At 41.0% G+C, this 22,012-nt stretch overlaps 1 protein-coding gene across 1 annotated transcript; it reads right to left on the bottom strand.

Moving 5' to 3' along the window:
• Positions 1-17,903: 17,903 nt before the first annotated feature.
• On the bottom strand, positions 17,904-20,330 carry LOC131637674 (uncharacterized). The gene has a single exon (XM_058908276.1). It carries the CDS (start codon positions 20,328-20,330, stop codon positions 17,904-17,906), a length of 2,427 nt encoding a protein of 808 aa, XP_058764259.1.
• Between the last annotated feature and the right edge of the window lie 1,682 nt (positions 20,331-22,012).

Raw genomic sequence — 22,012 nt, 5'->3', positions numbered from 1 at the left:
CCTTTTGGGTTGAAAAACGCAGGGGCAACGTATCAGCGCGCCATGGTGACTCTTTTTCACGACATGATTCACAAAGAGATTGAAGTGTATGTGGATGACATGATTGCAAAATCTCATACTGAAGAAGAGCACTTGGTTCACTTGCAGAAGTTGTTTGAAAGGCTTCGGGAATTCAGACTGAGGTTGAATCCAAATAAATGCACTTTCGGAGTGCGATCCGGAAAGTTGTTGGGCTTTGTTGTTAGTGGAAAAGGTATTGAGGTCGATCCTGCGAAAATAAAAGCTATACAAGAGATGCCTGAGCCGAGAACAGAAAAAGAGGTTCGTGGTTTCTTAGGGAGATTGAACTACATTGCTAGATTCATCTCTCATCTTACGGCCACTTGTGAACCAATATTCAAATTACTAAGAAATGATCAGACGGCCAGGTGGAATAATGATTGTCAAAAAGCATTTGAAAAAGTGAAAGAGTATCTGCAAGAACCTCCGATACTAATGCCTCCAGTTCCAGGAAGGCCTTTGATTATGTACCTCACAGTTCTTGAAAATTCAATGGGATGTGTGCTGGGTCAACATGACGAGTCTGGCCGAAAAGAGCATGCAATATACTACCTTAGCAAAAAGTTTACCGACTGTGAATCCCGATACTCACTGCTCGAGAAAACTTGCTGTGCTTTGGTGTGGGCTGCTCGCCGGCTGAGGCAGTATATGTTGGTTCACACCACCTTATTGATTTCCAAGATGGATCCTATCAAGTATGTTTTTGAGAAGCCCGCTCTTTCCGGAAGAGTAGCCAGGTGGCAAATGATTTTGACTGAATATGATATCCAGTATACTACCCAGAAAGCCATCAAAGGTAGTGTGTTGGCAGATTATCTGGCGCATCAGCCGGTCGAAGATTATGAACCGATGAAGTTTGAATTCCCCGATGAGGATGTTCTGTACATCAGAGATTGTAACATTCCCGGACCAGAGGAAGGACCCGAACCAGGATCGCGATGGACGCTCGTGTTCGATGGTGCCTCTAATGCACTCAGGAATGGTGTTGGAGCTGTAATTACTTCTCCTTCAGGTTTTCATATTCCGTTTACAGCCAGAATCTGTTTTGATTGCACTAATAATATGGCTGAGTATGAAGCCTGCATTTATGGTATCGAAGCTGCGATCGATTTGCGAATCAAATACTTGAAAGTTTATGGGGATTCCAATATTGTCATTAGCCAGATCAATGGAGATTGGGAAACTCGCCATCAGAATCTGATCCCGTACAGGGAGCATGTGATGAGACTCATTCCGTATTTTGATGAGATCACATTCGAGCATATTTCTAGAGAAGAGAACAATCTTGCTGATGCTCTCGCTACTTTGGCTTCCATGTTCAAAGTGAAATGGGCCAATGAAGCACCTAACATCACCATCAACAGGTTGGATGAGCCGGCATTCTGCTTTGAGGCTGATGTTGAACTGGATGGAAATCCATGGTATCATGATATCAAAAAGTTCCTCGAAACTCAAGAGTATCCTCCCGAAGCGTCGGTGACTGATAAGAAGTTTCTGAGAAGGTTTGCAGCTAAGTTTTACCTCAACGGTGGGGTATTGTACAAAAGGCATCATGACGGTGTGTTGCTCCGATGTGTTGTGAAGGAGGAAGCTTCAAAAATCATAGAAGAAATGCACGAAGGCGAGTTTGGTACCCATTCTAGTGGGCATACAATGGCTAAGAAGATCTTGAGGGCTGGTTACTATTGGTCCACTATGGAAACTGATTGTCATAACCATGTCAGAATTTGTCACAAGTGCCAGATCTATGCTGATAAAGTGCACGTGCCGCCTGTGCCTTTGAATGTCTTGACTTCTCCGTGGCCTTTTGCAATGTGGGGCATTGACATGATTGGAGAGATTAAGCCTACTGCTTCTAATGGACATCGCTTCATTTTGGTTGCCATCGATTACTTCACCAAGTGGGTTGAAGCCGCATCTTATGCGAATGTTACCAAACAAGTGATTACTCGCTTTATCAAACACAACATAATCTGTCGTTATGGGATTCCTGAGAAGATCATTACTGATAATGGATCGAATCTTAATAATAAGTTGATGAAGGAGCTTTGTGAGTCCTTCAAGATCAAGCATCACAATTCTTCCCCGTATCGTCCGAAGATGAATGGCGCTGTTGAAGCGGCCAACAAGAACATTAAGAAGATTGTACAGAAGATGGTAGTGTCCTACCGAGATTGGCATGAGATGCTCCCTTTCGCCTTGCATGGTTATCGCACCTCTGTGCGTACATCGACTGGGGCAACTCCTTTCTCACTTGTTTACGGCATGGAAGCAGTACTGCCTGTTGAAGTTGAGATTCCTTCCCTGAGGGTTATGAAAGACGTCGAGCTTGACGAGTCAGAATGGGTGCAAAATCGTTTGGATCAGTTAAACCTCATTGATGAGAAGCGCTTAGCGGCTATTGGTCATGGTCAGGTATACCAAAAGAAGATGAGAAAAGCTTTTGACAAGCGGGTGCGACCCCAAAGCTACAAACCAGGTGATCTGGTACTCAAAAGAATCATTCTCCCTCAAGGCGATCCTCGAGGCAAGTGGACTCCGACGTATGAAGGCCCCTTTGTTGTGCAGAAAGTGTTCTCTGGCGGTGCCATGATGCTTGCAACGATGGATGGCGAGAACTTTCCGCACCCTGTGAACGCAGATGTAGTCAAAAAATACTTCGCATAGACCTGAAAAAGAAAAAAAGAAAAAGAAAGAAAAAAAAGAAAGAACAACAAAAAAAAAAAAAAGAAAAAAAAAAAAAAAAGGGAAAATAAAATGAATCAGGCAAAAGAATGAAAAAGAAACAAATACACCCGCTAAGTTGAAAACCCGAAAGGGCGGCTTAGGCAAAAAAGGGACAAAAGCGAACGACTACATCTCGCATGCCACCTTGGCAATCACTCTTCATACATGCTTAGGGCTCCCGACCGAGGGATAAGCAAGACTCCGTGTTCTTGAGTTTGCACCTGGCAGCTCAAATCCCTAAAGCATTTTCTAATTCCAATCGTCGTGTTTAGGGCTCCCGACCGAGGGATAAGCAAGACTCCGTGTTCTTGAGTTTGCACCGGGCAGCTCAAATCCCTAAAGCATGCACAACATCCACTCACTTTGTTTAGGGCTCCCGACCGAGGGATAAGCAAGACTCCGTGTTCTTGAGTTTGCATCGCTGGCAACTCAAATCCCTAAAGGCGCTCACAAACCCCGTCGGGTCCACAAGTTTGGTGATGTCATATCAATCAGTTGTTAAATCGGGCAGTGATCAATCCTAATGAGTACGGTCTTCCAAAGCAAGGAGATGAGAGCGTCGGAGTTATAAAAGTGATAGCGGGATCGAAACCAATGGATATCCGTTTCACATTGCCATTTCTCTTGTACTCAATAAATGTGTGGTTACCTCTTACTAGGAACTACTTCTGAAAAGTGTTCGCTCTTTTATGAGCATTCCTTTTGCAATTAATAAAGATCCTTTTTATCTTAAACAACTGTTTTCTTTTACCGTTTTGTTTGCATAAAACGTCCTAAGTTTGTGTTAAACTTTGCATATGAAAACTGCATTGCTTTTACAATACATGATTAGAAATGAAACCTTTGAATCTACTTCGAAGTTTTGTGTAACTGGGATGGCAGGCTAAGATACCATGCTATATCCTGGGGCATTTGCATTTGTTTGTCTCGCAGGTACATGCTTGCAAGCGCTTCGTATCAGCATATCGGCGGACTTAATCATGAGAGATTCTCACTCCCCAGCCGAGTGTTTCTTAATGAAAGATTCTCATTCCCCAGCTGAGTACTTTCAGATGGGACTTTCTTTGCTCCAGGATTCTCATATCCTCAGTAAAGCACATCTTAATGCATTCTCTATGCTCCAGAAGCCTTATTCCCGACGGAATGCTTTCTCCCCAGTTGAATCATGATGGAATGGTGTCTGATTCCCCAGCTAGCTCTTAATGAGGTTCCTTGCCCGAGTTCCTCGTTCTCCCCAGTAGAGCGTTTCTCTCCCCAACGGATTGACCCGTTTTCCCCAGGAGAGTCATCTTATTCCCCAGTGGAGTGATCTTAGCAAAAGATTCTTATGCCGGATTCCTTATCCCCAACGGATTCCTCATCTCATCAGTGGATCTTTGTGCAGAAGTATTCATCTTCCCCACCGAGTCTTTCCTCAGCAGAGATTCGCATGCATCCTCAGCAGAATCTGTTTCCTTCAAGGATTTTCCCAGCGGAATGCGTCATACGCAAGCTAGTTTGTCACTCCCCATCAGAGTTATCTTCATGACTTGCTCTTATCTCCGCATCCCCAGAATGTTGAGAATTTGCTTCTCCAATGAAGTTGCCAAGGTATTCCCCAAGCAGTCATTTGGGATGTTCATATCCCCAAGCAGGATTTATTCCCCAACCAGAGCTCGCGCCTAGATTTGATCGTCTCCAGCAGATTTCTGATCCATCTTTGCCAGCTCGCAGTCGTGACCCTTGATCACTCATCTTGTCATCCCCGCAGAGTTCTATACTCTCCCCAGAACTTCTTCAGCAATTCAGTGCTCATCTGTTGCCTCCCTAAGCAACGTTCGGATCATGCATCATTTGCATAGCATTCTCAAAAGCGTGTAGCGTCTTCCTTCTCGGGAGCGTTATTCTATAAACATTCATACATGCATCATGCATAAATCATATCATATATGTTTCTTTCTGCAGGACAGTTATCCAGATTCAAATGCTCCCTAGAGAGCAATATTCGCCTAGTCATTACAGGCGCTTATCCTGATGTTTTGAATCAGAAGAGGATTGTTCTACTTATTTTCTGGCATAGCTCAGATCAGTTCAAAGACATTCCTATTCCCGATGCCCCCAGATCGGTGGAAGATATTTGTTCCTATCCTGATATCCAGCTCAGTTGAAGGAACCGCCTCCGGATCTCTATAGATCTTCCGAAGGAGCAAGCCCTCTGATACATCAGATCAGTTGGAAATATCTACTCCCTGGCGATTTAGTTTGTTCAGAAGAAGAAACTCGCCTGCCCAGTCCTGATGCCTAACCATTAGTTGAAGACGTTTTCTTTACCCGGCATACACAGTTCGGAAGAGATATCTGTTCCTATCCTAATATTCAGATTCAGATTAGTTGAAGGAACCGCCTCCGGATCTCCCAAGATCTTACGAAGGAGCAAGCCACTGATATCATCAGATCAGATGGAGATGTCTGCCTGATCGAATTTGTCTTTCAGATGAAGATTGTCCTACTTATTTTCTGGCATCATGTCCAGATCAGTTTAAAGGCATTCTTTCCCCGGCGTACACAGTTCGGAAGAGATATTGTTCCTATCCTGATTTCCAGTTCAGTTGAAGGAACCGCCTCCGGATCCCCGTGGTCTTACGAAGGAGCTAGCCGCTAATTCCCAGATTAGTAGGAATATCTACCTGATGATTTAATTGCATCAGAAGAGATGTCTGCCCAGATTCCCAGATCATGATTCCCAGATCAAAGATACTTATTACCCGTTGATGTTCAGATCAACCGATGTATCTCCTTCGATTCCCAGATCGACCTAAGACATCTATCCCGATGCATGTTCGGAGACATCTGCTACGTCTGATATTCAGATCAGTCGAGATGTTCCTTCTCTTGATGCCCAGATCATTGGAAGTGTTTTTCCCCTGCCTGTGGGTGCCCGTTCCTTCTTATCACAAGTTGGAGCTTATTTAATTATCCAGGTCAATTGAAGTTTTTTCTCCCTGCTTGCGGGGTGGTACATTCCGTCTTATTATAAGACAGGATCTTCTATTGATCAAGAGTGCAAATTTTCGAGTTCATTCTGGTATTCAATCTCCTTCCACCTCAACGGTTCGAAACTTTCGTTTCTCGCTCGTCAGGTTCAAGAAGTGTGAATAGGGGCAGCTGTTGCACCCCAAAATTTGCCCTCTTTATTTGAGCTATAAGTTAATAATGACGTTTATTTCGTCATTCAAAAATTGAAGAAAAATAATAAAGAGTTTTCATGGGTTTAAGAAGATACGGTGTGAAAAATGGTTTAAACAGTGTAAGTACGAGAAAATTCACAAATACTATTTGGAAGGTGATATGAGTTAAGTTCCCGCGTTGTCTCCACTGTTTCGACGATATCTACAACTTTCGTGTTCGGCTCGGAAGCCAATTCTTTGAGGAAGGTTGTCAAATTTGCAAATTAATTGAGGTTTCGTAGTGAAAAACAGTGCTGAATGTAGGGTTTCGTGCCTCGGAAAATTCATATCTCCTAATCCGCTTGTCGGATTCGCTTGAAAATTTAACTGGAGCTCCGTGTCATCATTACCAAGATTTCATATGTTCGGACCGAAGACCAATTATGCATTGAAAACTCCCAGCATTTTGAAGAACATTGTAATCTTTCGGTGAAAAGTGTGTTTTCGGGTATGTCGCGCCGAGTTCAAAAATTCATAACTTCTTCGATTTTTATCGTATGGAGTCCATTCCGGCGGCATTTTCTCGGAAATTTCGTTATCTTCGATTCTTCGTCACACATGCTAAGTGAGATTTCGAGCCGAAGTTTGAGTTTTATCACGTTCTTTGAGCGGTACTCGCAAAATTCTGCACAGTCGCACCAGATGAACCAATTTTTCTCGTCATTCAAACGCGCATAATTTCCTCACCGTTTGTCGGTTTGAGACGATTCTCGCGGCTACGAGTCACAAATTTGGTCATCTTCGCAGTGACATTCGTTTTATTTCCAAATTTCGCACCGAGTCATATTTTCCCGTAAACGAGCAAAAAAGAGATACGTCGGGGACATTTTTGACATTTCATCATTCACACTATATAAGTCGTTTTCCCTCCTTTTCTTTCATAATTCCACTTTTACCAAAAATCACACAAACAAAAAACCAATTCTTTCTCACTTCTCTCTAAAATCAAAAATACCAAAAAATAGAAAAAAGGTTCAAGAACATGAGAAAGATGATGAAGAACACGTAGTAGAGAAAATCCTCCAAACTTCCACATTCTTTTCCGATCACTCCTTTCCGACGCCGGCAGTAGCGCGAGTCACCACCATCACCGAACACACTACTTTTTCCGACCGGCGGCCACTACGGAAACGCGGACGCGTCTCCTTCGTCTCTTCCAATCGTGCGATCTCCTCCTTCCAGTTTCCAACTCCGATTCAAACTCCTCTTCGCACTTCCGGTGTCGCACGATGGTGCTGATATATGACTATACGCGACGTGCGATTTATTTTCGTGACGTCGCAGTGCTTTGATATGTTGCTTTTACGGATTCCTGATGTTGCTTATTGCTTGTGGACAGTTGCTACGCGATATTCCCGGATTTCTCTGCTTACGCTTGCTAGCTCATTACGGACTTGCTATCCGTACGGTACGGTTCCTTCCCTTTTACTTATTCGAGTACCATATCTTGCCATGAGAAGTAGGGTAGGCATGCAGCATCATATTTGCCATGAGAAGTAGGACCTAGGCATTCATCTGGCCAAGCCCTCGAAAGAGGCTCTGTTTTTGTTTGTTTACCGTTTTCAGTTTATTTCCAGTTATTGTCTTGTTCAACCGTCTCGGAGGACTTTCCCCGTGGACGGTGGCTTCGGAGGACTTTCCCCGTTAGCTGGAACGTTTATTTCTAGTTATTCTCTTGTTCAACCGTCTCGGAGGACTTTCCCCGTGGACGGTGGCTTCGGAGGACTTTCCCCGTTAGCTAGAACGTCTTCCCCTGTCCCCAGGTCACTACTTCAGTAGTTTGCTTGCTTTACGAGCTGAGCTTGTTTGTGTGTTGCATTTGCATTGTTTACTACTTCGGTAGTTTGTTTGTTTCTCGAGCGGAGCTCGATTGTGTGCCATATGCTTGTGATGCTTGTTCACTATCTTTGTATCTGCTATGCCTGTTAGTATGATATCCCTGTGATGCTTGTTCACATACTTGCACATGTATGCTTGTTACATGTTGATTGCGATGCATGTTCGCATTATCACTTGTGATGCCTGATCACACACTCACATTCGTGTATGCCTGTTACATGTTTGTTTTTTTGTTTGTTTGTGATGCTTGTTCGCATGTTCTTATCTGTGATGCCTGTTCACATGCCATGTTTGCTAGGATCTTTGTGACGCTCCTTGTATGCATGCTCCCTTAGGGTGCTCGGTTCCGTTTCTCTAGGAGACGCGAATCGAGATAGAAACAGAAACTTTTGGGCCGAACTACGGCGCTCTGATTTCTCCATTGCACATTGGAGGTACGTAGGCATAGGGTACGAACACCCTAGCGAGCGATCTTTTCTCTTTTCCTTTATTTTGTTCGGCCTTTTCTTATCTTATTTTCCTATTATTTGCATGTTTCCTCTTATTTGTACATCTTCCATTGCATGTTTCCTTTTACACATAGCATGATACACACACACACACATACCCTTAGATTAGAAAATTAGCAAGAATGGATCCTGTGGAGTACCACAGACGTGAGGGGTGCTAATACCTCCCCCTCACGTAACAGACACCCTTACCCTTTCTCTGAGACCATTGCATGTTTTTTTGGTTTTCTTCGATATTTTCCATTCCTTATTGTAGGATAAATATATGTTCGATGGCGACTTCATTGTATTTGTTTCGATGAGTTTTCCAGTTGCTTCATTGCCCTGTCACCATCTCAACTGCATCCGAACGCCTTCCCCTTTATGCGGGCCTTTGAGATTGTCTGCGACTACTTGGGTATCGGCGCTACGACCGCCTTGTTCGGCCGCTGCTTCCGTGTCCAAAGACAGACGGCGGACGGGCGTTATAGCTGGGTCTCCTTTAGGAATGCTGACAGAAAACTTTTTGGGATGTATACCGACTCAGTGAAGGGTTTTAAGGATCGCTATTTCCTTGTTCGTCCGCACAGCTCGGCAGCTTATTCTGCTCTGTCTCATATCGTGGAGGTGCGGGATGAGGCCGACAACTTGGAGAGGGATGAGGACGGGCAGGTAGTGAAGGAGTTCTGCACAGCGTTCCCGTTCTTTTGGTGGAAAGGCCACTTCTCGTCTCCCCCTAAAAATTACGCCTGGGAAGACGGAGAGCTGGACGAGCAGGATACGGCGTATTCGGTCCTCTGCAAGTATGTAGATGGTTTCACCATGTCGCAGTGGGTGACGAGGAAGGGGGATCCTGTCTTGGACGAGAATGGTGTGTCGAAGGTGGAGCCGCAGGCTATTAATACTAAGGCCCTGTTATCTTGTCAGACTCCCGAGGAGACCCGTGCGTTGTTAGGTCGTATTTGGGCTATTTAATTTGTTTTGTCTCTTCTGTTTGGTATTTTCGCTAACCTGTTTGCTTTCCTTTTCAGATGCTATGCCGGAGAAGGAGGACAAGCTCTTGAAGATGGTAATTCAAGATGCGAGGAAGCTTCGGGAGAAAAAGGCCCGGGCGGCGAGTGCCGGTGACAACGCAGGTTCGGCTGGTTCGCCCCGGGTAGTCTTGGATGGTGAAAGGACTCCAAAAAGGTCTTGTCCTGCCGAGGGGGCTCGTGAAGAGACGTCGAGCCTTGGGCTCGACCGTGCTTTTGTGCTGCCCCCTTGCTTCAAAGATGGGGGTTACTTTGAGAAGTTTCCTCTGGCAACCTTTCCGGATGAAGCCCGTCGGGTAGAGAAGATGGGATCCCCCTCCCTCCTCAAGCAGCTAGCGAGTGATGGTGCTGCTGTGATGAGGGTTTTAGGGATGGCCCAAGTGTTGGCTAGGAAGCATGCCGAGGACGAGGCGAAAACCTTAAAGGCCGACCGTGAGAAGTTGAAGAAGAAGATTGATAGGGTGCTGAAGAAGAAGGACGGGGAGATTGCGGCGGAGAAGAAGAAGCTTGCCGATCTTTAACTGGAATGGGCACCCTCGGCTGACGAGTTCCCGGATGTGGCTGCTCTGAAGTCCAGAGCCGAGCTCGTCGAGAAGATAGACGGGCTGAAGATGAGTCTTGCCGAGATGGCCGAAGCTGGGTTCAACTGTGCAGTTCGGCAGTTGAAGCTTTTGAATCATGGTTTGAAGGAGGACAACATCGGGCTCTCTTTGAAGATCATGGATGGGGTGTTGGTGCCCGAATCTCCCGACGGCGAAGAATAGTCAGTTTTTTACTTTGGGCCTGCGTGTTTGTCTTTATCGGCCTGCGCGCCATTTTTTGTATGTTGGGCTATGCCCGGATAATTTTTGGGGCCTGTATGCCCATCATGTTTGTAACATTTGAACATCGCCGCCCAATTTGGTCGGCTTTTAATGTTTTATTGATTTCTTGTTTTAATTGTCTCTATGGGTGTTTTTAGAATGCTTACTGTTGCATGTTTTTGAGCTCGGATTGTGTTTGAACGCCGAGGAGATATCTCAACACTTGGTAATATTTTTCATTTGGATTGCGCCCGGCCGAGGTTGATTTCCCGGGCGTGTGGCATCACACTTAGAATTAGTTTTTAGACTTCGCTCGGCCTAGATTTTCTTTCGGGCGTGTGGGGTACGACCCCGTTGCGCAGAGCAGGTGTGCGCTATAAGCGAGCGCGAGACCGCGGTTAGGGCCAAGTGCTCGCGGCGTGAAGGGTCCCATCGCGAGCTGGGGTTCTGCCATGCAGGTACTGCCACGGTGGGTCTAGGTGTAAGGTCCCCCGCGTAGCCGGTTCTGTTCCTTGGTAGGGAATCTCGACTGCCGTTGTCGTGGAGTGTTCGCGCTCGTACCATGACGCGAGTCCGTGCCCGGCGGGCTCCTCGTGTTCGAGCAAGTTTTTCACCGAGAAGGTTCTCGAGGTAATAGGCGCCATTCTCGGTTTTATCGTAAACTCGGTATGGGCCTTCCCAGTTCGGGGCGAGTTTTCCCTCGCGCGAGTCTTTCATGTTTCTGCGGAGCACTAGGGCGCCGACTTCGAACTCGCGTTTGATAACTTTGGCGTTATGGCGCAGAGCTATCTGTTGTTTTAATTTTGCTTCTCGGAGGGAAGACCCTGTTCGGATCTCTTCGACCATGTCGAGTTCTTCCCTCATAGCCTCGTCGTTGAGCTCTTCCTCGAGAGGCGATTCGGTTCGCCGAGAAGGTTCTCGGATCTCCACGGGGATCTTGGCTTCGGTGTCGTAAGTCAGCCTAAACGGGGTTTTGCCCGTGCTCGAATGGGGCGTCGTTCTGTATGCCCAAAGTACACTGTGTAGCTCCTCGACCCAAGCCTTCTTGGCCTCGCCGAGTCTTCTTTTCAATCCTCGGAGGATGACTCGGTTGGCCGCTTCGGCTTGCCCGTTTGTCTAGGGGTGTTCAACCGAGGTGAAGTGTTGTTTCGTGCCGAGCTTGGCTATAAATTCTTGGAAGTTCTTATCTGTGAATTGGGTGCCATTGTCGGTTATTATCTCCCGTGGAACTCCGAACCGAGCGAGTATGTTCCGTTTATAAAAACGGAGCACGTTTTGGGACGTGATTTTGGCGAGCGCTTCGGCTTCTATCCATTTAGTGAAGTAATCTACGGCGACCACCAGATATTTGTTTTGGTATGAACCGACTGGGAATGGTTTGAGGAGGTCCATTCCCCTAGGCTTTACCAAAAAAAATATTCATAAATTTATTATATTAAAATTCTAGGTTAAAACATAATATTCAATTCAAATTCAAATGATTGTTGTTGACCTAATATATAAGATTCAATGAACTTCTCTCACACTTTAATATATTTGAGATTTTGACTAACTGGAAGATAAAATCATTGACATGGATAGTTGTGCTGACAATTTAGAGGTGGAACCTTGAATTATACACGTCTATGTTGGATGAGGAAGATCTGTTGGACCTCGACGGATTGTTAGATATTTTGGATGGACTGGTGCAAAGACATTTTGGCCTACATTCCTTAAGCTTTCCTTTACCTTCTGTCTATTTTCTTCCTTTTGTTTCTTATTTCGGTTTGCCTTTATCTAAGTGATTTTCAGTTCAATTGTTTTTCTGTTGTATTCGGGTGGAGTATCCCTTACACTCGATTTCTAATACATAACTGCTTATAAAAATCTAGAAGATAAAATCTAATAATACAACAATGCTAGAAGTTAAAATAATTAATTATACACGAAAATATTGATATCTAGTTGGGGTATACAAGTTATGTGTTAAATCAAATTTGACTCCAAGCAAAATCACGTCTTAACTAAAATATTAGTGGACCAACTATCAAGCTCAAAAGAAAAATCAAAAATTTGGTTGGCCTAAGAATTGTTATCAGTAGTACTAATGGGGTGCATTAGAAATTATTTCTACCTTTATTAAATTAATCTACATTGTTTTTATTATTGAAAAGGTGACATTGGCTCGTTAAGTTTAGGAAATCCTAACTATTTAAAGTGTATTATTTGTTAAAGTTGGGTAATGAAAGACCAAAGTTTGTTTTATGTATAAAATATTTTTTGCAACCTAAATATATCTTAGCCCATCAGCTAGAAGAAGATAACTCTTAGATAAAGTGTTGAATCAATAATGAATCAAGTAAGAGACCTTGAAGCTTTAGAGATTGTGAATGAGAGGAGGTGTGAAAGCTTGTTTAGTTTGTATCTGAGTGATCAGAGTATTATAAATATATTAGACTAATTCTTAAATTACTAGGAAATGTGCACACTCACCTAAAATTGTTTTAAACTCTCTAAATTTTCTAAAACACTTTAAAGCATAAAGAGGAACCATAAAGGTGCATGTGGGGTTGATCAAGGATGTTCCTAACCATTTAGGAAGCTAGTATACACTTCCTAATTGATTAGAGAATATTCGATTAGAGCGAAGCATAAAGCTTCTCAATTCACAAATAACACTCATAATCAATTAAGATACTAGTCGTTATAGGGTTTCCTTTTTAGGAATTAGGATTGTCATGTTTTGAAGCTCATAATCAATTAACCATATGATTAAATCATTTATGTTATTTAAAGGCCAATGTATGTTTTTCCTTTTTGAGCCAAAACTTTCTCCCATAAATAGAGGGTTTCTCCTCACTTTCAAAACACTTCAGAAAACATATTTCTACATACTTTATCACTTTCTACTCTCTCAATTTCGTTTCTTTCTCTTTTTTCACAAATTTTCCTTAGTGTTTTTAGAGTAAAAAAAATGTCAAATGAGGTTTTTGTTTCTTCTACTGCTGGGGTTTTGAAATTTACTCAAGAGGACTTTTGTCTCTTGTGTAATATATCTTGTGAGAAGTTTTTGTTAAGTCTGTGACATAAATAGTCAAATATCTTGTTAGGTTTGCAAGATTAGCCAATTAAAATCTTTGTTTGGTTCTTAAGATTGTCTGTTAAAATATATGTTTGGTTCCTAAGCTCAACCTCATTACAAATTCTAAAAGGTTTACCAGAAATGGAATATTTTAATTATAAACCTTCACCAACATTACTGTCAAATTTTCCAAGGTTATTGATGACATGTTGTCATTGCACATCATTTAGCAGGAAAAATAGTGAAAAAAGATGGAAAAAACACTTTTGGGTAGACTCTAGAAAAAACACTCCTAGAAATAGCTGGAAAAGCACTTATTGTGAAAACTAGTGCAAAAAAGGAACAAAACCGCGCTGCTTCGCCTCTAGAAAAAATGCGAGCGTGTTGTCCCATAATGCGCCCGCGGTGATCTCATCATTACTCAATGCACCCTCGATGACATATGGTGCGCTCGTGTTGCATCTTTTTTGCTGACACACAAAAAAGATGAGGACTTTCAACATAAGTTGATCTTTTTAGCATAATTTTCAACATGAGGACTTTCCAATAATTTGATCAAAGACCAAGTTTCGTAACTCGTATTGAGGTGGAACTTTTTGAAGATGAAGCTAAGATCCAGGGCTAGAAATTTTATGAACAATTCAAAGTCTAAATACGAATATAAATTAACAAAAAATAGAGACAAAAATTCTGATAATGCAAAATTGTGTATTGGGTTTTTCTCTCAAACCGTTAAGCCCAATATCAAATTTTATTTAAAGAGAAGTAAGAGAAGGGTTTGGGGGATCAATTATGGAGAGAGAAATGTGCAGTTTAAGGGTGATTTTGGAGCTTTTGGATGCCATTGTAGAGCTTCTTCTTCGATGATTCTTCATGTTCTTCGAGTCTACAACTATGGCACTGAATCATTTCAAAATGAGTAGCTAGATTCCTCTTAGGTTATGTTTTATTTGATGAATAATGTAACACCCCGAAATTTAGATTTAATTGTTTAATTTATTATTTGATGTTTTAATCTGATTACATGAATTATCGATGAGATTATGTGACGTGTGATACTAATGTTGATATATGTGTGGGGTAGTGGAATTAAGGTGTTAGTTAGGATAATAAAATAATATAGTTCTAATTAGAATTGATATTTAATTAAAATAAAATAAGGAGATAATGTGAGGTGGAGTTAGTAACGGCATAATTGGAATATCATATTAGGGGTCCTAAGGCTAACTAAGTAAAAAGAGGAAAAAGGGAGAGAATATTCATTCGACGTAGAATTTTGGAGAAAACATGAAAAGAAGAGAGAGCTAGGGCAAGAAGGGAGAAAAAGAATCAACCGTAGAATTTGAGAAGAAGATCAATCAGGCAAACAACCTAAGGTAAGGGGGTTATCCTAATTATTATGTTTGCCCTAAGGGATCGATAATTGTATGTTGGTTTTGGGTTTGGGGTTTTATGATAAATTTGATGATCTTGATGAACTACCATGATGATTGTTTGGATTATGTTGTTTGTATGACGTGTGATGTTGTTAGTTAATGAATTGGTGAATAATAATGTGAACTAGAGTCAAATCCACCATGTTTATGGATTGGAAGGTCTAGGGTTTGATGAAGATTGTTGGAGGTATGGTGAACATTTGTATTTTTGTGATTAGAATAATAAATCCCTGTTAGAACTAGGTTAATAGACCTTAAATCGCAGGAAAATAATTAAAATAACATTTCGGGTAAAAGTTTGGGTCAGGTATGATGCAGGTCGCGCATGAATTTTCTTCAGAATCCCAGAGCTCGCTTAGCACGGTGGAGCTTACTTAGCGTACTTCTGAGAATAAAAAGAGGGTCAAGTCAGTAGGTATCGCGCTTAGCGCGGGTCCCTGGGATGAAATTTATTATTTTTGAAAAATGATTTCAGAATATGGAAGCTTATATTTTACTTTAATTTCAGGGAATTTTCTGGAATTTACTGTGCATATTTGGGTAGGTTTAGAGGTCAATTTGTATGGAACTTGATTTTGTGAATTCATGTATTTCTATACTTAATTGTGATGTACGTTGTTGTGATGATTGATAATATGATAATTGATGATTATGTGTTGATTTTGACCAAGATGTTAATGAAGGTTGTGTGTTTGAGACCATGACATGATTTTGATGATCAAATGGATGATGGTGCTATTTTGACTAGATGTGGTCGTTGATTTGCGATGTTGAGCATCATGCGTTCATAGCATAATTGTAGGACGATAGTCCAGTGATTTTTGTAGGACCTTTGGTAGAGTGACGACCCTTAATCCCATTGTGTGGATTGAGTGCAATATTTTGATGTGCACCGGTTCCAAGCGGGATCAATCCTGTGGTGGGGATCTTTGGAGAACGATGACTGGGTCATCAGGAAAGTGTTGGTACCAAATGCATGAGTCTATTGATGTTGCATTACATTGTTTGTGACATTGCATGATTTAAATGATGTTTGACTTATTTGTGATGTGCATGTGTGAGTAAGCAAGTGAAGCATGAGGATGCATGGTATCGGTATATGTGTGGTTGATGAATTATTGCGTACCACTACTTTATTTATTCCTTATGTCTTATATAATAATTACGAAATACTCACCTTTTCTGTTTGAATGTTGCCTCCACGTGGGTAACGCGCATGTATTCAGGAGTAGTCCGCCGAAGTTAGAGGATAGCTTTGTGGAGTTCTTTTTACCGTTTGTTTAGAATAAAGGAAGTCTTGCTCAGATACGTAACGTCGGGGTCGAGATCGTTGTGTTTTGGAACTATTATATTCACTTTTAGTTATTTGAATTTGATTTGAATTTGAAGAATTACCTTTCATGGGATTATGATGTTTTGAGTTATGACTCATGAACTATAAAGTTCGATTGATTTTTTATGGATGTTTATTAAATATGTTTTAAAATTGTGAATTTCTTGATGGAATAAGGTGCGACACAACAAGGGGGGTTGGATTGTGTCCCTTTTAAAATTTATCTTAGTATTTAAAAGGTTGCCTTTAATAAGAAGAAAGTGATTAGTAATGTCTTTAGAGATTTAAATAATTAGTGTTAATGTGTGTGATAAATATAGTGTATGAATAATATAAGAACAAGACAATAACTAAAGAACACAAGAAAACTTATCCTGGTTCACCAACTCGGCTAGTCCAGTCCCCACACCCTGTGAGATTATCCTTTATCAAATACTTCTTACAATAGCTTTTTCTTCTATGTATTCTTAGCCTCACCAGGCTTACACTTCTGAATGGTATAGCTTACAGATAGCTTACAAAATGATTGGTTTGTATATCTATGATATACTTTGTGATCTTAGAAGGTTTACAATAAGTTCCTAAATACTCTCCATATGGCAGTGAGTATTTTACTTATAGAATATGTATGATAACTCTAATATATATTTGATCACTATATGGTAGTGAGAGCTAAAGATAATATATAGAGAGTATGATTGCTTTGAGAATAAAGACTTTGGTTTTTCTTTGAATGCTTGTGGATATTTTCGGTGCTTGAGAATGAAGCATAAGTCTTGTATTTATAGAGCAATGCAAAGTGAGAAGGAAGTGCCGAGAGTTTCTCATGAGAAGTGCTGGCAGCTTTGGACTTGGTCTTGGCTTGACTTGGTACTGCTGACAATCTGCAAGTTCTGACATTTGACCATTTCAACAAAGACTTATTCTTGGAAAAGTAAATCTGGAGGAGTAACTCTGGGACGAGTAACTCTGGGACAAGTAACTCTGGGACGAGTAACTCTGGGACGAGTAACTCTGGGACGAGTAACTCTGGAACACGTAACTCTGGAACTAGTAACTCTGGGACGAGTAACTCTGGAACACGTAATTCTGGAGAGTAACTCTGGGACTGTCATTCTGAAGAGTAACTCTGGGACCATAATTCTGGAGAGTAACTCTGGGACTGTCATTCTGAAGAGTAACTCTGGGACCATAATTCTGGAGAGTAACTCTGGGACTGTCATTCTGAAGAGTAACTCTGGGACCATAATTCTGGAGAGTAACTCTGGGACTGTCATTATGAGGAGTAACTCTGGGATCATAATTCTGGAGAGTAACTTGTTTAACTTCTGAGAATCCATATGTTCTTAAAGCTTTGTTCTTTGTCAGCTCAATCTTGAATCATCATTTTAACTCTTTGTTTGATAGAGACCATAAATTATTTAGATGATTAATTGATGAAATCACTTTGGAGTTTCTTTAGATAAAATAGTTTGTAATATTCAAAACATTAACAGAATATGTTTCAACATTCTCCCCCTTTTTGAATGGTGACAAACTTTTTATTTTAATTTCTTTGAGTAAGGACTTTGAAACTCCCCCTGAAAAGATGCATACTTTGAAAGGGCAAATGCTCCCCCTCAATGTTAGTTCATATATAGTAAATAAATTTATCAGCATTTGAAACACATGTTGATTAGATAGCAGATTTTGATTAGTGTTTGAGGAACAATATATTAATTTTACATCAATATTTTGATACACAAACACAAAAAGATCCTAGAGGATTACTGCTAAATATAATGCAAAGTCCTAGTGAACTAAAGATAAATAAGGTACAAAGAACTTAAACAAGACAAAGCTTTGGTCAAAGCTTGTTCTCCCCCTTTTGTCAAACATACAAAAAGAAAGGGGGCACCAAAAGATAGAGGACGAGAAGATTAGGAACCAGATTGTTCATCATCAGATGTTGCCTCAGAAGACAATGGCAGAAATGGAAACTGAATCTGAGAGGGATCCGGAGGAGGCATTCCTGGAAACCTCGGGCATACTTGTTCAGTGACATAATCAATCCAGAATTTTTGGTAAGCCATTAACTGCTTTTGGAGAGCTGTGTAGGATCGAAGGTTGATGCCTTGATGGGGGTTAACCGTTTCAGATGAGGTTGCAGATCGAGGATAAACGGGAGGACGATTACCAATGCTGGGGAAGTTGTTAAAAAATGAGGATGTGATGGAAGTGATGGGAACCTGAGGAAGGGTATTGGAATTATCGGTGGTGTTTCTAGGAGGTGATGAGTCATACCTCGGAGCAAGCAGTGTTTGAACATTGAAGGAGTTATCATCATCTTCCTTAGGAGAAGAAAATATTGGAGAGTTTGTTTGAAAGACATAAGGATCAGGTGGTGGAACAGAAGGCATGACAAGTGATTCTGTAGGATCACTTTGTTCAGATAGCTGAGCAGAGTTGTTAAAAAATGCTTCAATCTGAGCAGTGAGATCATTGGAGTCTGTGTGATTGATGGAGGAGAGTTGAATTCTTCTAGGAGAAGGTTCTTTGAATGAATTAGGAGAGTTCAGAGGTGAGGTCGTGGGGAGAGGATTTGTTGTCATGGTAGGGGAAGTGTATGTTGCAACATGGGGAATAATTGAGTTTTGTTGATTTGAAGTGGGTGGAGTTAACAATTCAGCCTCAAGCATGGATATGAGTGAGGACAGCTGAGCTGAAGCAGGAGTGTGAGGAGACATTGGTGAGGGTGGTTGATGAGCTGAAGCACTAGGAGGACTCGAGAGTAGGTTTTCAAGAGCGAAAATGTTGATCATGTCAGTGTTAGAAGTCTCTAGGTTTGGAGGACTTGAAACATTTGAGATAGTTTCAGTTGGGAGAGAAACTGGAGCTTGAGTGATGACAACTGTTTGTGGTGAAGATTCTACTGGGATTGGTGATGTAGAGGTGAGGTCAATGCATTGTGTGATTTCAGGAGATTGTTGATTTGTTTCCTTTGGAGATGTGGATTTAGAGGCATGAGGAGAGATTGATGAGGGTTCTTGTGGGGATTCTAGGGCAGCAGTGTTTGGAAGAGCCACAGATAATGGAATGGGGGAATTTGTGTTCAGGCTGTTTGGAGAGTTAGGAGAGTTGGTACCTGTTTCTAAAGGCTCGGTTGGAGCAAATTGTTTGACAAGACGCCTGCGCTTGGATTTGGCCTCAGGTTTAGGCGATGGTGCTCGCTTGAGTGAAGGAATTTTCATGCGCTTCAACTTGGAGGCATCCAGGATTTTGTTTATCTCGAAGGAGTCCTCATCATCCAGAGGAACATTGAAGTGCTTGAATATTTTGGTAAGAAGCATACCATAGGGGGCGCTTCTTGCTCTCAGGCCAGTGTATTTGAGATAGTTGAGCACTAAATATCCAATATTTAGAGGGGTTTTCTTTGAGAAATGGTAGATGACAAGGAGGTCTTTATCAGTGATTCGTTCCATACTGCCTTTTCTTGGAAGGATAGTATGAATGCAGAAGTTATGAATGATATGGCTGAGGGGTTCAAGGTTGGCAGACACAAAACGGTCATTTGGATGTTTTGTGATAGAGAGTCTGTAGGATTCAATGTCTAGGTCATAAGATGAGGGCCAGTCCTCATTAAAGAGGTGAAGTCCATTATTTGGGACATGCAAAATATCACAAAGGAGCTCTGGGGTTAGGGTTATTTGACAACCTTTTACAGAAGAGATGAGCTGTGTATCACTGTCAGAGGGTTTAATGGCAGCAAAAAAGTTTCTAACTAGTCTAGGGTAGAAGACATCAGAGAGTTGGAGAAAATTGGTCCAACCTGTGGCTATTGCGAGCTCGTTGATGTCGTAACCCCAGATAGAGTAACTACCCAGGTTGACGGTTTTGCCGGCCACGATAGGAAGGGAGCGCCATTTTTCATTGTAGAGAGCACGAACATCATCGTCAGATATGAATTCGTTGGTTGAGATTTCAGATGGATGGTCATAGGCTTGGAAAGACGATGAAACGAGAGAGGTTCCTTCGCTTGATTGAGTGGAAACGTGTGAGGAGGATGGTTTGGTGGGTGGAGGAGCAGTGACGATCTGGGTTGTGGGAAGAAGATTAGGGTTTTGTGATTCGGTTGTAGTTTGCTCAGAGGGAGTTGGATTGTGAGAGATGTTTGCATGTCGAGCTGAGCGACGGGTGGGAGTGGTGGGTGTTGGTCGAGAGTCAGTGGTTTTCATGGAGGTTTTTTGTCGAGTGGTGGTGGTGCGGCGCTTAGTAGGTGGTTTTTCCATGGAAAGGGTTTTTTGTGTTTTGGACGGAAGAGAGAATGTGGAATCAGCAAATGGAACAATGATAACTTTGAATACCATTTGAAAGGTTTAAGAGAAAATAAATTGAATCATTTGAGATTATTGGGAAGAGCAAGGATTTGATGGGAAGTTGGTAGAGTGTGTACTGATTTGATTGGTATAGGAAGAGGCAGCTTTTTAGTTATGATGAAGAGATAGAGAAACGAGAGAGAAGGAGAAACACACGTGAAAGAAAAAACTAATGTAGGCTTTAATAAAAAAATATATTTTACTAAGAGCAAAAAGAAAAAAGTATATGTACTTAGGGAAAACAAACGTGATATAATTTTTTGTTTTATATTTGTTATTTTATTACCTAATATATAAAGAAATTACTTAGGTATTTTGATAATTGATAGTTTTGATTTTAGAAAATTAAATCTATCTTCCACTAGAGGTTTGGTAAAAATATCTGCTAATTGATTTTCTGTATCTACAAAAATGAGTTCTATATTTTCTTTCTGAACATGATCTCTAATAAAATGATGTTTTATTTCAATGTGTTTAGATCTTGAGTGTTGAATGGGATTTTTTGACAAGTTTATAGCACTAGTATTATCACAAAAAATTGATACCTTGGAGTATTGAAGTGAGTAGTCTTCTAGTTGATTTTTTATCCATAAAATTTGTGAGCAGCAATTTGCGGCAGACACATATTCTGCTTCAGTTGTTGATAGAGCAATTGTGTTTTGTTTTCTGCAAGACCATGTAATAAGAGCTTGTCCTAGAAATTGACAGGCTCCACTTGTACTTTTTCTTTCTATTTTGTCTCCAGCATAGTCAGCATCACAGTAAGCTATCAAGTTGATGTGATTTCCTTTTTCATACCATAGACCAATGTCAGTGGTACCAACGAGATATCGAAAAATGCGTTTGACGGCCGTTAAGTGTGATTCCTTAGGGTCAGTTTGAAAACGTGCACAAAGACCTACTGAAAAGACAATGTCAGGTCTACTGGCAGTTAAATATAATAATGAACCAATAATACCTCGATATTCCTTTTCTGATACAGATAGTCCTTGTTCATCTTTATCAAGATTTGAAGATGGATGCATAGGGGTTACCATAATTTTTGCTTCGTTCATTCCAAATTTTTTTAACAGATCTTTAATGTATTTTTCTTGACATATAAAAATGCCATTTTTGAGTTGTTTTATTTGTAAACCCAGAAAGAAGTTGAGTTCACCCATCATACTCATTTCAAATTCACTTTGCATCAGTTTTGAAAAATCATCACACATTTTTTCATTTGTTGACCCAAATATGATATCATCAACATAAACTTGAACTATTAGTAAGTCATTTTTGTGTGATTTTTTGAAAAGAGTTGTATCAATTTTTCCTCTGAGAAAATCATTTTTAATGAGGAAAATACTAAGTCTTTCATACCAAGCTCTAGGGGCTTGTTTAAGACCATATAAGGCTTTTGTTAGTTTAAACACGTGATTAGGATAAGAATGTTTTTCAAAACCAGGTGGTTGATGAACATATACTTCTTCGTTTAGGAATCCATTTAAAAATGCACTTTTTACATCCATTTGAAAAAGTTTAATATTTTTATGAGCAGCATATGCTAAAAGAATTCGAATAGCTTCTAACCTTGCCACGGGTGCATATGTTTCATCATAATCTATACCTTCTTGTTGATTATAACCTTGAGCTACGAGTCTAGCTTTGTTTCTGATTACTTTTCCATTTTCATC

The sequence above is a fragment of the Vicia villosa genome, unplaced genomic scaffold (assembly GCF_029867415.1).
Source record: "Vicia villosa cultivar HV-30 ecotype Madison, WI unplaced genomic scaffold, Vvil1.0 ctg.002064F_1_1, whole genome shotgun sequence".
In the NCBI taxonomy this organism is placed as follows: domain Eukaryota; kingdom Viridiplantae; phylum Streptophyta; class Magnoliopsida; order Fabales; family Fabaceae; genus Vicia; species Vicia villosa.
This window is presented reverse-complemented; position numbering and strand designations above follow the sequence as displayed.

Excerpts from the sequence above, each read along its gene's own strand:
- LOC131637674 (XM_058908276.1), bottom strand. The coding sequence starts at position 20,330 with ATGGTATTCAAAGTTATCATTGTTCCATTTGCTGATTCCACATTCTCT.